The following is a 14,919-nucleotide window of genomic DNA, read 5'->3' on the forward strand; positions in this document are numbered from 1 at the left end:
TCTCATTTGTTTTCCGCTGTTGGGTATTTACATAAGCATCAGAATTCAAATGATTTTAATCACACTGCGAAATATCGCTTTTCACTTCCAAGATATTCTACGACATATCATTTCAGGAAACAAACTGTCCGTTTCACTTCAGTATTTGTCATGTCGCTTACTATTTACCATGAAATCTTTAATTCCTTAGAAGCTGTCAAATTGTTGTCAGCACATACTACCATCAACGTTTCATTGAAATCCATTTAATTTCAAACAAGAAACGTAATATTGAAAACGCATAAGGAAAATATAGAAAAATAGAACAGAATCGGTGCAAACTTTTTGTGTGACGTCACTATGAGTTTGTATGACGTAATTATAGTTGAAAAACGAAAAGCAGGTTAAGCGAGGATAATCGGCAAGCACACAGCAGCAAAATAATGAATATCGGCAGCAGCTTCATGATTGGGGTTTTGTCGGCAGTAAACTTGCTTTGGTAGCTTTAACTTTATATGATTGGGTAGTTCTCTAGTTTCATTCTTGTGTGGATCAACTTTATTTTCTGGAATAAGAATGAGAGAGTCAGAATACAGTAAACTTAATACGTGGTGCTCGCACGTACGCCCTTCACGATTCAATGGCGCTACAACCACAACTATCGATTCTGCTATTTCAACGCATGGATAATTATTTAACCAACGCTTATATTTGAACGTTCAACCGCCTATCCTTTATTAGTCTCGAGAGTGACACCTAGAAACGCGAGGGTTGCGTCACAATTGAGACTATGATTAAACAAAGCATCAGTTTAAATTTCCATTGTGACAAATATGATTTTTCATATATTCTCTATTTAAATATGTCGCCGTATAAATGGTGTAAAACGTTAGTTACGCATCATGTCGAAGAAATACAACTACCGTTATCTATTCAAATGGACTTAACTCTCACAGAGAGCTTCCGGCGCTGATAGGAAAGTCATACAGGTGCCAAGAAGGCCTGTAATTCGACCTTAACATGGAATTTTGTATTGTGTCGCCGAGTTCCCACGTCTACGACAGGAAAGACGTTAAACTGGAGTAGGTGGCTGCCAGATGTCGCCACGTTCGGAATGTTCTTTATTTTGAAACCCGTTTCACGTTTTGTTACTGCGGTGGTGTCGATTTAAACAGAGACTTTCCAGGCTGGCCATCCTTTTTCTTAGTTGTTTGTATTGACATATTACACGAGGTTGTAAACGGCGGTTTAAACCATTGTTACACGTGAATAGAAGGCCAGTTAACTGCCATGTAGTAAACGTATAGTAACCGCTTCACCGTGTGTTTTTCCCACGTAGTTAAGCCGCGAAGGTTTTGGTAGGAAAGGTGACGCAGTTTCCCCTTATACCACGCACTATCGACGTTTTGCGATGTGACGTCATTTTTGTTATAGGGTATTCCGGTATGACGCAACAATACACACCATTGTCTTATCTGTTGATGGGATTAGTTGGATTTTCTAAAACGGGAAATAAGCTTAGCTCTATGTGTCGAGCACACACTATGCAAAATTGGCCTCGCATAAAGTGGATGATAATAATTCACATTGTCTAGGAAAATAAAGCTTACCATATCAATTACTTGCTTTGGCTGCTTGCAAAGAGGCAGAGTTTATGGGGTTCACAGTTTTATTGCCTTCGCTTTTGTTGTTCGACGTTGAACGGAGTTTTCGTTGTGGCATCACGTCTGTGTTAAGAAATAACGACGTTAGTTTCACTTGTAGCTTGCGATGCAATAAAACATCGTAAAACCACAGGGTGCACATCATCCATCAAGTGCGTGGTGTTTTGAGCTCCATGAGAACGAAGCAGTAGAACATGGGGGGCGTGTTTACTTAATATGTCTATTAGCCGATGGCGCTGCATTAAAATATGAAATGACAAATTTATCTCGTGTTTCCCACAATAAATATTTTACGAAGGTTTCTCACAATTGTGTTTGGCGCAACAATACCTTGGAAGTGTTGGAACAATGGGGATTAGTGACGAGACAATTACAAACGGTGCGTGTTCATGACGTGGAAGTTAAGGTTCCCACACAAAAGTGGAGAATAACTAATTGAGAAATCACGTGCATATGGGAAGGCATTTTCGGGTACCGACTAGGCAACTAAACTAGCCGCCGCCTAAATTTGATTTTGCTTTTTTAATCGCCGGACTAAGATTTTGACGACCGACCTCTGTAACGAGTAACGAAAAGAAACTTAGTCGGCCGACTAAATGTAAAAATACACCGACTAAATTTTAAACAGCCGACTAAAAAAACCGACTAGTTTGGTCGGTAGCCGAGAATACCACCCCTGTTGTCAAAATCACTTAATTGATTGTGTAGCTACCTGTTATTTTCGGTTGTCGGCTGCTAGTTCGCGATCGCTTTGGACTTGGAGTGCTCAGGTTGAACAACTTTCGAGAGGCAGGCCGCTTCAATGAGTTGGAAGCGACCATGGACCCGACTGGCTCCGATGCGGTTGCCTTTTCCATGTCGTCACTAACCATGGGCTTGTTGGAGTCGGCGCTTGGCGTAATCGGGGGAATTCTCATTGCAGGAACTCTGGTCAAGTCTGGCTTCGCTTCGGTGGTTAGCTTAGGTGGGCTCGTAAAAAGGGGGGTGCAAAGTCGTTTTGATGGATTTATGATTGATCGGGAGACGTTTTCATCTCGTTGACCAAGGGGCGTCGGGGAGGAAGTGTTTGTTAGGTGTCTATCCTGGTGGCATTTCTGGGTGCGGTTCTTTTTCAATGGGGAACGGTCGAGACGAGGTGACGTCATTGCCAACCTGTGGGTTGCAAAGGGTCGAGTGTAGAAGTGTGGCACTTCACTTCTTTGTTGTAACTTCCACTCAAAACGCTTCGGTTTGCCCGGTGCAGCTGCCCCGGGATCCGGCGACTGATTTCCCGCAGCTGGAACTTTACGGACGTCGAAGTTCCAGGCGAACTGAAATCTTTTAGCTTCAGAATCCAAAACCTCTTTAAGTCGTCTGCTCGTCTCTAATTGATCTGAAAGACCAAATAGTTGGCGACAAACAGGACTTGGGGGCTTCACTAGCACTGGCTTCTCAAAAACAGCGAATGCTGATGTTTCGTGGGCATTGTACGAAGGTGGGGGAACCATTTTATAGTAATTGTTTAAATAATATGTATCTGAGATAAAACACGTTTACGTTACTTACAGCAACTGGCACCAATCATATTACGATGAAACATACATTCAACAAACAAATATATATTATATTAAACGTATTAGTATATGACCTCTTTTCGCATAATTGCTAACCCAAAACCTGCTTACTATAAACCAGAGCCATAGAAATACTGTGTTTATACACTCTGCTATAAACTAACCACGTACAGAAAGTTAATCTACCTCGAAACTCATGGTAACCAATTGACCTCCAAATACGGCCGTGTCGCAACATGTCCGAGTCGTTCTGCGACGTCGCTACTATAGCGAGCTACTACTATTAGTAATCAAGTCTGGGCCTGCCTCTCCGCAAACAATTCAAACGCCAACCGAACCCATCAACCGTTTACTGGCCAGCTCTTTTGTACGCACCCACTCCCTTTGTCTCTTAAATAACTGCTCCTCCGAGCTTCTCTTTTATTAGTGCCGCTTTTTTCTTGGTTCTCTCTCGCACATCTGTTGCGTTCTCTAACCCAGTACGCTAACGAAGGACAACGGTTGTTGATAATCCAAAAAAGCAAATGTGCGTGTTTGTAATATTTTGTGACAAGTTACATTTTAACCGAAGTGCTGTTTCGGGTTCGCGCAAGAAAAATGGCAGCTCTGCTCACTACTTTGTAACTGAGTAAAGGAGGTTAAATAAATAAACTAAGGTTTATTTAAATTTTGGTCAAATGTGAATTTAATATTTAAAAATCGTGTTGTGTAATAACATTATGTAACATGAATCCTAAATTTAAACAAACATTTTTATTAGTAATTTTTAGGCCAGATGACACGCGTCGCTACCGAAATGCGTTAATCGCACTTACGAGCATAAGGCGTTCGCTTCTGCCATGGAATGACATATGTGACGAAACAATAGATTCGGTCATCGGCTGTTGTTGCATGACGTCACAAGCTAACAGATGGAAAGGCGCGAAAGTGTGGCGAAATACAAGTGTGACATCAAACTGACTTGTGTAAATGCTTTGTTCCATGAAGTGCTGATCTGTAGATAGTTTGCTATACTTTACCAGCAACTTCAAGCGCCACGGCCGCAAGAATATAACGAATAACAGTTTGATAAAACTGCGATCAAAGTTTAAGTTTGCTTCCGCTCAACCGTCACTTTGCGTTAAGCTCTGTGCGGTTTACAGCTGTCCTGGCTTTCCCACTGACTTTGGAATGTGCTGGTAATACAGGATTAACCTGAGTTAAGCTTGTATAGCGGATTTGCCAATATGGCGAAACTATTCGCCCAACATTTAATCGAACTCTGCTGGAAGTTTTATCTAAGGTCGAAAAACAGGATACTAACTAAATTTGAACAGCCACACGAGGTCAATTACTGTTACGTCATAGTTCACAGTTTGTCGAAACAATCTTGTTCACATTTTATGAGCCTAGTTTACAATCGCAGGTAGGTGGTAACTGCCTCTGTAAAGCAAAAGAAAGTTGGTCAATTGCAAGTTTCATGTTTACGCTCGTCCTTGTAGTTAATACCTACACTAACTGAGTTTCTTGTTACTAAAGCATGTTTCAATGTTTTTTTTAAAAAACAATAACGTATGTTATTTAAAACAAGATGGCCATGAGAACAATCGTTGTGCCACCACTGCTCAAGAACCTGACTGGTTGACTGAACCTGCAAATAAATGTTAGGGTGGCTATTGATATTGTGTCGTTACGATAAACTTCATAAATATTGCGACATGCGGTTTCTTTTTACAGGTGCGTCAACATGGCAGCGGACTTTATTACGCCATAATTGATTTTGTCTTGGTTATCAACATTGGAGCCACCTGTGGCAACCGCAAACTTATCACACGCGCCATTATTATCCGCAGTTAATACCCCACGCTCCAGCACCCTTCATTATATACGCTCACTCAAGCAAGGTGTACCGTCGTGTGCCGTAACTCAAAGGTACACTCTTTGACAACTTGATGATTGAGACTGTGCACAATGGTTAAAGATATCCAGTATTTACTTATTCACTCTAATGTCGAGCGGCCTTCTGATGAGTTTGCATTTCAAATGATTGATGGATTTGAAGACTGTTAACACTTACTACCGAGATGACATAAGGTTTATTAGCGGTTAGTTATCGAGTCGGTGTTTGTCCAACCTTTTGAGTCACGTGAGCTACGGTTTGTGGACGCAGTAACCCGAAACGCTTTTTGGTGTGCTTTAATATGAGCCATTAGCTAAATTACTGAACTACAGACAATATTCATGAGCTCTCGGCGACTATTAAGTGTGGGAATCTACATTCGTTGTTATGGTGCGGAAATCACTGACGTAATCCAAGTACGGAAACCGTCCACTTTCCCAAAGCTACGTCCCAAGTTGGGGGATTTAATATGGTGATTTTGTATTGAATGTATGTAAAGTAGGATATTGGCACTGGTCGATAATCGTCTTATTATAAACATATATCCGGACTCTCTATGTATTAAACTCAGCATGCGGCATCTTAATAGAAACATAATCCGATTGCAAATTACAATACGTGAACTAGCATATTCTACTGAAGTTGCACCGGGGTACTGCGATATATCATTATAAGGCGTGGTCAGGAGTCAACTAATGTTAAGGTAATTGCACCAAAACCAGAAGGAGAGAGCAATTAACTGCAATTATTTCATTTTTACAACTTCCATTTGCAATTATAATTGTGTCATTGTTGTGGCCGTATACATCCTGACCAAACAAGAGTCATTGTTAAAGACAACATGACAAAGGTATAATCGCAGCACTCGCGTGTCGCTTGCAGGGAATTGACGCGTGACGTCGACATTCGGTCACCGATGTTTCCGCTTTTAAATAATAACTCGATATTTAACTTACATACCGAATGTATGTTTGATGGTTACAAATCATTTGTATCTGACACTTTACAATTATAATTATAGTTATGTAAAATGATAAATCCACTTTAATGGCCTGCTATAAGCACTTGTTTACAAACGTGTTTGTCAGGTAAGGGTATTGCAATCTAAATCAACCGACAACAAATCATTCGTAAAAAAAGCATAAACCAACAACATGATTTTTACAATAAAACTATTTTTTGCGTCATGATTTATTATCATTGGTAAAAGGATAGACAGTGTAACACAAAACTTGCTAAATGTTGATTTGGTAATCAGTTAATAAAAGAATGTAGTTTACAACGGTATGGTGCCTATTTTATTAAAATGCTGCAACATGTTACACCTGCTGCGCCATCTGTGATGTCATAATGTCGTTTATTATATCACATGGCCGTCTGTGCGACAGCCGGCTTATTACGTCAAATCCCAAGCGACTTGTTTTAATTGAAAACCGTCCCAGTGGTCACCACCACCTACGGCGGAGATATATCTTAAGCTTAATTGTCTAACATTTGGCAACGTTTGGGTTGACTGAGTTTTTTTTACGGAGTTGTAACGGTCGATAGACGCAACGGGAAGCGAAATCACTCGGTTCTGCATAAATGGACACGACGCGTGCTTACATATCGAGGGTTTGTTATATCAACAAAGGCAAACTGTTTTCCAAAAAAAAATCCTTCCTATTTTACTTGATTAAGCCGAGACGGAAAGTCTACCTAATGAGATACAAAAAGGAATTTTGCAATTATTCAATATTGAATCTTTAAAGATGAAAATATTTCACGGTGTGAGACACGCGCTTTTGCTGTCTTCATTTTCGCTAAGCAGAACTAAATAAACTGAGATTACCAAACGAGCGTAACTTCATCCAGCCAAGCGATACCAATTTCCTTAATAGCCTGAGTTGATATGTAGAGCGCTTATTTTCTACCACTAAAAGATCCTGACTGATATATCAAATGATGTTTTCGATAATTTATATTAAAATCGGATAGGAACCGAAGTCCAACAAAACTGACACATAAACCATTGTTTCACAATCGCTGCAAAATTATTGCAGCGTCATATGTCCTTACAATGCAGACTACAGTGCAATGTACTATAGCATAAATGAATCAAAGAAATACATAATCATAGAATACAGCTTATGCTATTATTATCCGCTATATATGCTGTTTCCTGTGAATAATGAAAAACTATGGCAGCGTATGAAATACACAAATCCCCGACCGCCCACCTACAATGCAACGGAAACAATACAGTTTGATCTCACGATTATTTCATTGGGTAACACCGACATTTGAAACAACCGTTTTTCTTATTTCTTCCCACATGGTTGCCCAAACACTTCCACTCTAACACACATCGATTATTATCCTACAAGGATCATTTAGCGGTTAAAATGGCGTTTAAAAGATGCGCAATAAATCATCAGTTGGATTGTCTAATAGAACAAACACAATATCATACGAACTTACGTATGCAACCTAAGTTTCCTGCGTTTGTATTTCTGATATCTTATATTGCGGGGCAGTTTTTTAAGGCAAGAGGTTAAATGAAGAAATTCACGCGTATTGGCGAACGTCGTCTTTGCAGTTGAGGCGAACAAATGTGGATATAAGCAGTTCTGAAATTGGCTGAATCAACAGATACTCGTAGTAAACTTGTTTTTGGCGTGCGTGGCTTTGCCTTGGGCGACTAAAGTGGAATTGGCTTCAGTGGTCGGGAGAAAATGACTCTACGTCTAGTCAACAAAGTGAGCGATTATTGCGTACAGACATGTCTGTCTATCCAATATCTACCTAGGGGATATGAGTTTGCACAGCGTTTAAACATAATCGTGTGTGTTATGACAACAAACGCCGTGGACTGTCGCTTGTTAAAAATCAAGGATATTAAATTAATTTCATTCGTCTCATACTTCGGTATCGGGTGTCGGTCCTTGAAAAGCTAGTTGCGCTAAGTGGCGCAGTTTGTTTCGATACATCGTATATACATTCCTTGCAATGCACAACATACATAACTGCCGCCATGTCACTTTATCATTTCCTTAATTCAATGTAAGCGACAACAAAGTCTAATTATCGTTTAACTAAACTGAACGCAGCACATAAAACAAAGTTAATGAAAGCACAACTTATGGAAGAATGATCGACTTCCAATGTTATTTATTATGAGTATTTCTGTGGAAACTTACACAGTATTGGTAAACGATTCCGCGCAAATATTTATCTTGTCACGAGCTACTTGAATCGATATTTGCTATGATGAGCGCAAGTTCATTTATCGCAATGGCGAAACTGGCGATTGCGCAAAAGTAGGATTCCCGCCAATTTAACCACGTGATCGTATGTTATGACGTCAGAACGAGCGTTAAAAAGCGCGCGAAGTTCTTTTTTTCTCCACGCTCTCTCGGTATGGGCAAACGAGTTTGGTTTTCGCTTCATCCAGATTAGCACCATAATCTGATACATCTAATTACACACTGGTGGGTTGGGCGCTTGGTTATGAATTCGGTAGATATCTCTGCGGGCGGTATAGCCTGATCAGTGACCCGCTGGTTGCTCTAAAGCTTTCGTCGCAAAAAGTACAGACGGGTGTGGCATTCGCTCTGACGTCACGTCGCGCAATCATCATGTTATGTCGCAATTTCTAGACAGAACAAAACAAATAGAGTTCCGAGCAACCAGTCAATAAAAATAGTGAACTTGTCTTCCTCTCAGGCGCGATCTGTCGCTCAAGTTTATGGTTTGGTATTAGTTATAATACTAGGGTAGTTAACATTGTAATGTTACGTCCACAGGAAACGTTTCGTGGCCAAATTAGTTCACTATCGTTTGGAAACCATCAATTGGAAGTGAACCGCAGAAAATAACTATCTTTACAAATTCAAGTGGCAATTGGGAGTGTACTTTATTGGATTCTCGTAAATGAAGTCACATTCAAAAACACGAATATGCGTGTTCTGTAACGAAATTACTTACGCCGCCACCACGCGGACATATATTTCTGGATCTTACTTTTCATATTGAAATTGGAGTTAGTTTTACATCTTGTCGTCGTAAGGAAGATACAATTGCTGACGTGTCCTGTGAAGAAGCTGGTGCAACGGTCGCCCACCTACGCTGCTTACTTCTGCAACACCAACGTTTCATGGCGAACACAATGACCAACGATATGACAAGATCGGCAATAACGGAAAGTATTATAGTGGTTAGGTATGATCGGTTTGAAGTTTCATTTAAGTTGCTGCTATGCTGAGGACCCGACACAGCTACTTGTTTGGTGTGGCTTTCCGTTGTGTAATTAGCTCCTGCTGTTCCGGTATGAAAATGAACGGGTTCAGCAGTGTTATCGTCGAAAACTGTATTTTCACCAGTGGTTGACCGGTCCATGACAAACATTTGTGTTGTAAGCGTCATCCTTGTGCTCACTTCAGAAACACATTTGCCAATCAAATTAGAAACGGTGCGCCTGTCAATCATTCCCGTCACATAAACATCGAACAATCTTTTACCACGTTGATAAGCGGGATCATAACATGTGACGTCACGATAGCCATTGGCTTCCGAGAGCCATGCCCCTTGTGTTATTATCCAATAAACAAACGGAAGCATGTCACAATTGCACAGCCATGGGTTTCCACTCCAATCCATCCATAGGTTGTTCGGCTTGTTGTTAGTTACCTCTGCAACCCCATCGTTGAGGTTGGTGGATAAGTATTGTTTGATGGTATTTACGATATCAAAACGAGATTTCTAGAAATGATGTTTAAGACAGCAGTAATTAAACTTAACTCTCTACCATTTAGTATTTATGTTTAGTCTGACTAACTGTATTAAATATGTAAGTGGAAACGTTGGACATCACAAATCGTGTATCTTTATATGTAATATTCTACATTTCTTTTACATGATTTAGCAACCTCGAAACACGAAAAATTATATTGAGATAAATATATATAGCTCGCTGTAAATGGTTATCCAATAAAACACACGAGAAGTTATACATCGATTCGCACACCAGGTGTAACTTTACCAATTTGTAAATACACAGAGGAAGACGGGACAGTTTAAAATCATTGTTAATTTTGATTACAAGTGAATTTATTGTATAGAAATACAAATAACAACAAATTATATTGTGCTTTCAAAATTAAGTTTAAAAATCTTTGAAAGTGCATATATCTAAAAATGCGTATAAACTTGTAACAACAGGAACTTAATAATAACTATTAATAAAGTTTATATTCTTGCCACCAATTTGGTATTGATATTCTATATTTCGCACAAGCCACTTCTCATATAACTCTCTGTGCTTGTGACTGAATTTCGAATATATTTTTCATACATTATCTTGTTATTATATTAGTAAATCATATTGGAACCCTAAAGTACAAACTATTAAACTTAAAACAAACTCTTTAAAGTTTGGAATCTACATAACTTCGAAGTGAGGAAAGACGGGACAAAACGATAAAACTGCTATTAATAATAGTGTGCAACTTGTAGGTGACCCAACGAAATTAACAGCCTGATTTATTATTCAAAGCTACATAAAAATAGGTGTGGGCCATTTGGCCGAAATTGATGCCTCAATTAGCACACTAATACCGGTTTAAATTTCTATATATAAGTTTTATGCGGTATAAGAACTAGAAAAGCCAGGTGAATTTGTTGGTAACACACAAGTTGCAGAATAGTATTATAATTTCAACTTGATGTCCCACCTACAACATTGTAGTTTCGCAGGTATATTGTCAATCTTTGAAAAGTTTCAAACTTTACAAGTTATATTATAAACTTACGCACAACTCGAACTGTACAAGATTCGATGCTCGTACCGAAGAAATTCATAATTAAAGTAACTTTCATACCTCCGGTAAAGTTGAATTTTCATTAAAAATTTGTAGCCACCCAGCGTTCAAGGACCTCAACTCATTGTTTCTCAAACTCAGGTGACTAAGATTGGGGCAACCTATAGGCGAGTAATATAGTAAGATTTAATTTTTAACCATGCAGTATATAGAAACATACGCCGAAAAAAAGTGGATGAAGGTCCAGCCAACGCAACGAAACAATTAGGCTCTAACGATGGTTTATCTGGCGTCATATAGCACAGTCGGTATGCGCGCCTGCTTCGAACCAAGAGAAATGGATTCGAGGCTCGTCGTTGACACTACTGTGGGCGTATGTGTCCTTGAGCAAGACACTTAACGGTAATTGCTCCAACCCAGTGGTCATTAACGGGTTGTCCAAATTATCAGCCATACATGAAAAAAAACGAAAAAATAATCACTCACAAAGTAACATACTTTGTAACCCGTAAGCTGCGACGCGAGGTGTATGAACACCCGTGTTATAACGAATGTCGTATATTTCGGCCACGCGAGAATAAAGTAAATTACGTTACGTTACATAAATCTTTAAAGACCAAGTTTACATGGTTCTATATGTCCACCATATTTTTTAGGAAGCGGGCAAGACACTTAACGGACAGTGCTCCAACTCATCTGTCACTAATGGTTTGTCCAAATTATAAGCTCAATCAGAGCAAACATCACACACAAAGTGGTTTGGTAACACTTAACCGCACGAGAACAAAAAAATGCGCGGTGCGACTTGAATATAGGCTTTCCGGGTGTTGGAGTAATACTTTTAGGACAAATCTGGTCTAATTCCCAGTCCTTGACATGGACCTCACCCACAAAAAAGTAATAAAAAAATGAATAAACTATATATACCGGTTTCATAAAAGAGCGTTGTTAATTGGACATACAAACGAAAGTTCAATATGTGCATATAAAAGCACATGGTCAAATGTGATCTAAATATACCTCCAAAGTTTCAATAAAACGAAACAGCTTAGCAAGGCCGATTTTTTTTACTTAAGCCGTCCGATTTTGTTCATTTTTATGTGATATTTATTTTTCGAAACTTTGGTTGCATCTTTATATGATATTTATGTATTTTTATCAAAACCCCAATTCTTGTTATGCTTCTTTAATAATTAAAATACCATTTGAAAAATGGGATATAATGTGCTAACGTTATCCATTTTACCCCAGCACTGTGTATGATCATCTTACACTAATTATTAAAATGTCCTCTCTTACCGCTTATAAAATTCGTTGGCAGGTACTTTAAATTATTGAAACCCAGGTCAAGATAGACCAATGAGGCGGAGTTTCGTAAAACACCCAACGGCCACGTGACAATAGAGTTCCTTGATAAATCGAGACTGGTCATGTGATCCAATCCAGCAAATGTAGCAGGTGATAAATATTCGATTCCGCAATTCGATGCTTGTAAGTTCGTTAATCGTGTTAAACAGGATAAAAAACCCACCGAGGAATTCAGGGGCAATTCTAAAAAAAAAATCAAAAAATCAAATACTATAATGAACGTTTAAAAATTGGCTTTTACCAAAGAACACATCGGGTAATTTGTTTGACGAAATCCGCAACACAATCAAGTTGCTGAGATGACAAATAGTATCACGCGAGAAGCAATGACTTTGTGAAGTTAAAGAGTTGTAGCTAAGATCAAGTTCTGTGAGTTTTGTTAAACTTTTAAAGGAACCTTCCTAAAAGACGAATCAAAAGTTAAATGAGCCACGGTTAAAAAAATAGTAAGAGTCAGGGCAACGAAAATACTATTCTATTGGAATTTCAGCTAGGAAACTTCGTACCAATTAATAAATACGCTTGTATGTTATACATTTTTAATGCTGTATCTCAGGTTTACCATAAATTAATTGAAAGGTCGACTGTAAGAATTGAAATGCCAATATCGACTAGAGTAATTACAAATCGTTACTTGAAGGTAATATCATACTTTTAATAAGAATAGCGCAAAAATATTGGCTTTGTCGCCGACTGGTTGGGAACTGCACACATCAATGTGTGTTACAAAAGATACAAATACAGGTACATTACCCATTACCTGTATACATGACAGTTTATTATGCGCGAGTGAAAGATAGTCAAGGCTTCCAACATCTTTGAAATGAAATGACGTCAGAGATGACGAAATTTGATTCCAAGATAAATCGAGTTCGTGCAAATTAATCATTCCGTGGAAAGTGTTGGCAGGAATTTCTTGAATAACGTTGTTTCTCAAAGTAAGCTGCTCCAATGAGCTTTTGGATGTTCTGTTGGGATAAAAATAAAACATTCGAACGTCACGCTCGCGGTGGGCAACTACAGCAGTTATATAGTAGCGTGGGGGAAGACGAAATTCGAGCCAATACTGGCTCTTTTTAAAATCATGTTTTACAATGCCTGTATGATGATCGACAAAATCAATCGTTACACTATTTTTTTGTCAACTTTCTTTCGATTCAACAAAGTGCGGCAAAGATGACAACTGTGTAAATAAAATAGGTTGAATTATTTCGCACACTTTGTCTCATAAAGTAAGTTTTAATTTTTTGAGAAAAAATGGGATATGTACGGTGATTGTTTTTGTTGTTGATTTTTTCTTTTTTTTCTTGAACCCATTACCTCTGAGTAAAAGGAAGCCGCGCTATAACCAACTGAGCTGTATACGGCGCCGAACCGATGATGTATATACTAATATAATAGCAAGGGTTTGTTTTTTTAGTTTAATAGTTTATTGTTTATACATCCGGGGTTATTCAAACATGATATACTATAATAGCAAGATAATGTATAAAAAAAATATAATCGAAATTTAGTCATAGACACTTCAAGATAATTGATGAGAAAATTAAGCATTCTTTTTCTTGCCCTGCTGCCATAGTTTTAACAAGTTACCTACATTATATTATCGCATAAAATTGGTATTGTTTAAACGACAAAGAAAGTTGTTTGAACATCAATTGATAAATACTGTATCCTACAAATGTATATAAACTTGTAATAACCGAAAAAAAAACGTATTGATAAGTATTGATAAAGTTAACTTTTTTGGTAAAACTTTTTTGCCTATAATTTCCTTATGTTTATATGTTCTTTTCACAAAATTAAAACTAGTTTTATGAGACTAAATCAAACTGTACGAAATATTTAAGTTTTTGTTATGAATCTATAAAACTAATTCAATCGTTTACACTCGCAAACTAAAACTACAAAATTTCATCGACTTTACTATGTTAGCGAGCAATCAAAAGTATAGCAGCACCTTAATAAAAAAGTCTCGTGACAATTAAAGTGTCTCATATTCTCTTATCCTACTATATCAACCCAAACCCATTATATATATTTTAGGTTTGGACATATTGGGCAATATGTGCTACGGGGTGCCGTCTTACCCCACCTTTACTAGGACACGGGGATGCTATTTATCATATAGAGGTCGCTTACGATGTATAACCCTTGAAAATATGACGTGTCACATGCATCACGAAGAAATAAGTAAACACCATTAATAAGCTGATATTGTGATGTCTTGACAAAAACTTTGCAAGCGAACCTGTTAATGCGAGAATTGTACAGTAGCAGATTTGCGAGTAAGTGAAAATATAATCAGCATATTTACCTATATACATAAAACCATGCTTACTATACCCTTTAGGACTAGTATTTGCTTACCTCAGTATTTCATTTGCTCCTATCAACGACATGATGTTGTTATCGCTAAGATCAATTATGCGCAATGCAACATTGATATGATTCAGAGGTATTGAAGTTAAATTTGCAGCGTTGCAGAAAGCTGAATAGGAAGTCACTACACAATTACTTTCTCCAAACGTAACCATTTCAATCATGACAAGTAGAACACACACAACTAACTGCATTAGAACCGAATATTCAAACATTGTGTCCAAGAGATGTTTTTCTTATCCAAAGCTGCCAGTAATTAAAGGGAGACCCATATACCAAGCATTGCCGCAATACCA

The 14,919-nt window shown here is 38.2% G+C and overlaps 2 protein-coding genes across 2 annotated transcripts; both read right to left on the reverse strand.

Moving 5' to 3' along the window:
* Positions 1 to 1,589: 1,589 nt before the first annotated feature.
* LOC149739423 (uncharacterized) lies at positions 1,590 to 3,297 on the reverse strand. Its single transcript, XM_089872343.1, has 2 exons — positions 2,356 to 3,297; positions 1,590 to 1,706 (listed from the first exon to the last, which is right to left on the reverse strand). The coding sequence occupies exons 1-2, from the start codon at positions 3,128 to 3,130 to the stop codon at positions 1,594 to 1,596; spliced, it is 888 nt and encodes a 295-aa protein (XP_089728469.1). The 5' UTR covers positions 3,131 to 3,297; the 3' UTR covers positions 1,590 to 1,593.
* A 5,648-nt stretch (positions 3,298 to 8,945) lies between these two features.
* LOC149739424 (uncharacterized) lies at positions 8,946 to 14,903 on the reverse strand. Its single transcript, XM_089872325.1, has 6 exons — positions 14,612 to 14,903; positions 13,002 to 13,209; positions 12,483 to 12,642; positions 12,173 to 12,424; positions 10,934 to 11,034; positions 8,946 to 9,815 (listed from the first exon to the last, which is right to left on the reverse strand). The coding sequence occupies exons 1-6, from the start codon at positions 14,836 to 14,838 to the stop codon at positions 9,081 to 9,083; spliced, it is 1,683 nt and encodes a 560-aa protein (XP_089728451.1). The 5' UTR covers positions 14,839 to 14,903; the 3' UTR covers positions 8,946 to 9,080.
* Positions 14,904 to 14,919: the final 16 nt, after the last annotated feature.

The sequence above is a fragment of the Ciona robusta genome, chromosome 2, assembly GCF_009617815.1.
Source record: "Ciona robusta chromosome 2, ASM961781v2".
Lineage (NCBI taxonomy): Eukaryota > Metazoa > Chordata > Ascidiacea > Phlebobranchia > Cionidae > Ciona > Ciona robusta.

Bases quoted from the DNA above. Each gene is read 5' to 3' on its own strand.
- LOC149739424 (XM_089872325.1), bottom strand. From the start codon at position 14,838: ATGTTTGAATATTCGGTTCTAATGCAGTTAGTTGTGTGTGTTCTACTT. The intron at 12,643-13,001 runs GTAATGGGTAAT...TTCGTCTTTTAG, and splicing joins ATAAACTGTCATGTATACAG to GAAGGTTCCTTTAAAAGTTT. The intron at 11,035-12,172 runs GTAAGAGAGGAC...ACTCGCCTATAG, and splicing joins GCCAACGAATTTTATAAGCG to GTTGCCCCAATCTTAGTCAC.
- LOC149739423 (XM_089872343.1), bottom strand. From the start codon at position 3,130: ATGGTTCCCCCACCTTCGTACAATGCCCACGAAACATCAGCATTCGCT. The intron at 1,707-2,355 runs GTAGCTACACAA...TTCTTAACACAG, and splicing joins CCGACAACCGAAAATAACAG to ACGTGATGCCACAACGAAAA.